General features: G+C 48.9%; 1 protein-coding gene across 1 annotated transcript; it reads right to left on the bottom strand.

The window, feature by feature from the left end:
* Window positions 1–94: 94 nt before the first annotated feature.
* Window positions 95–1,492, bottom strand: LOC107301538 (cathepsin L1-like; the record flags this gene model as incomplete). The annotated part of the gene is made up of 3 exons (XM_015830746.2): window positions 1,387–1,492; window positions 961–1,119; window positions 95–319 (listed from the first exon to the last, which is right to left on the bottom strand). Coding segments are annotated over exons 1-3 (483 nt in total), but the record flags the coding sequence as incomplete, so codon positions are not given.
* Between the last annotated feature and the right edge of the window lie 312 nt (window positions 1,493–1,804).

The following is a 1,804-nucleotide window of genomic DNA, read 5'->3' as shown; positions in this document are numbered from 1 at the left end:
TATTCTATTCTATTCCACACCACTCTCCAGTCTACTCTGTTCAACCCAACCCAACTATAGTTTGAAGAACGCACAGGAACCCACAGAGAATTACCTGTCCATCATATGGGTAGCTTTCCTCTGAATTGATCCCTCCTTCCTTCTGCACATATGTAAAAGCGTCTGACATAAATCCACCCTCGCAACCTTCAGTCCCCTGGTCCTTAGAGCAGTCGATAAGATTTTGTTCGCTCAGCGAGACCAGCTTCTCCGTCTTCTTGAAATGCATGCCTTCCAGAGCGCCGGTGACACTGAAGGCCCAGCAGGAGCCACACTCGCCCTGGATAAAAAACAAAGCTGCAATGATCCACCAAGCAATGGAAAACTTGATTTATCTTCCTTTAACCAGTTCCTTGTTCTCGGTTCTTGGACGGAGGCAGCTGGGCAAAATCTCAGTTCCGACAGAAGAGAATATCTGTAGCTCAGGATAGAACTGTGGGGTCCTGGGTGCTCTCTGAGCTTGGTTGGGTTCTTGGAGATGTTTCGTTACCTAGCTAGGTAACATCATCAGTGTTAGTGTGGGGAGTGCAGGGGGGAGGAGGAGGAGGAGGAGGAGGAAGAAGAAGAGGAGGAGGAGGAGGGTGATGACCACGGCATCTTTTGTACTCTCTGAGCTTGGTGGTTTTCTTGCAAGCATCTCATTACCCAACTAGGTAACACCATCAGTGCTAGAAGGGAATGTGGGGTTTGTTCTCTTTTGATATATGGGAGTTGTGATAAAACTGAAGCTTCAGAAATTCAGTTAACGGAGGAAAGAATTTAGCTTCGTCTGCAAGATTTCAGGAGCCACTAAATTCCGACCTGAATTGCAAATGGGCAGATCGTACCCCTCCCCTCCTTTTCCTTAAAAGCCCCTCTGCCTCCCTCCTCCATTCATGGCTGGTCAGAGCCCCCCACCCCCCCAGGCCCTTCAGCACCCACCTGATCTTTGACCTCAGTCACGGCCCCTTTGGCTCGCCAGTCCAGCCCGGGGGGAACCTGCAGGTCTTCGGAGGGTTGGAAGGGGACGGCGTTCTTGAGAGCTGCCCGATCCGAGTCAGGAAGGAAACATTTCAGCCTCTGGTTAATCTCTTCATGGGTCTGAGGGTTGCAAAGGACATGAAGCTCAAACCTCAGAGGCTGGAGGCAGCCTGGCCTAGTGGTTAAGGCGCCAGGCCAGAAAGAAGAAAACTGTCAGTTCTAGTCCCGCCTTAGGCATGAAAACTGCCTGGGTTATTTTGGGACTTCATGAATTGCCCAGTCATTGACTGAGATGGCGGGAGTGAAGGAATGAAACAACTATAGAAACTAAGCAAACCGACATCTATGTCCATGGAATAAATCAAACTAGCCTTGATCCACACGTACCAGGTCACCAAAGTGATTCATCCCGAGTTTGTAGGTGTGTTTTCCCTGCTCAGCCTGGCTGTTGTGGTCCTGGATCATCCTCAGATTATCCTCCCACATGGCTCTCCGAAAGGATTCTTCCCCTGATGGGCAGCCAGGATTAAGAAGATCTATTTTAGTCCCATTGTCTAAGCACCTAGTGGCACCTAGTGGCAGGCCTAGAACGAGAGTTCTTCCCTTCCACAAATTTGGAGATGACACTAAGCTGACAGGAACAGCCAACAGCCCAGAAGACAAGCTCAGGATCCAAAAAGATCTTGACAAACTTGAACAATGGTTTTAACATGGAGAAAAGCAAAGTTTTACATTTAGGCAGAAATAAAACACAGGTCCAAGCACAGATTAGGTGAGACCTGGCTGAAAAACAGTCACTGTGAGA

Source organism: Protobothrops mucrosquamatus, unplaced genomic scaffold (assembly GCF_001527695.2).
Source record: "Protobothrops mucrosquamatus isolate PMUCROS unplaced genomic scaffold, P.Mucros_1.0 scaffold14099, whole genome shotgun sequence".
NCBI classification, from domain to species: domain Eukaryota; kingdom Metazoa; phylum Chordata; class Lepidosauria; order Squamata; family Viperidae; genus Protobothrops; species Protobothrops mucrosquamatus.
This window is presented reverse-complemented; position numbering and strand designations above follow the sequence as displayed.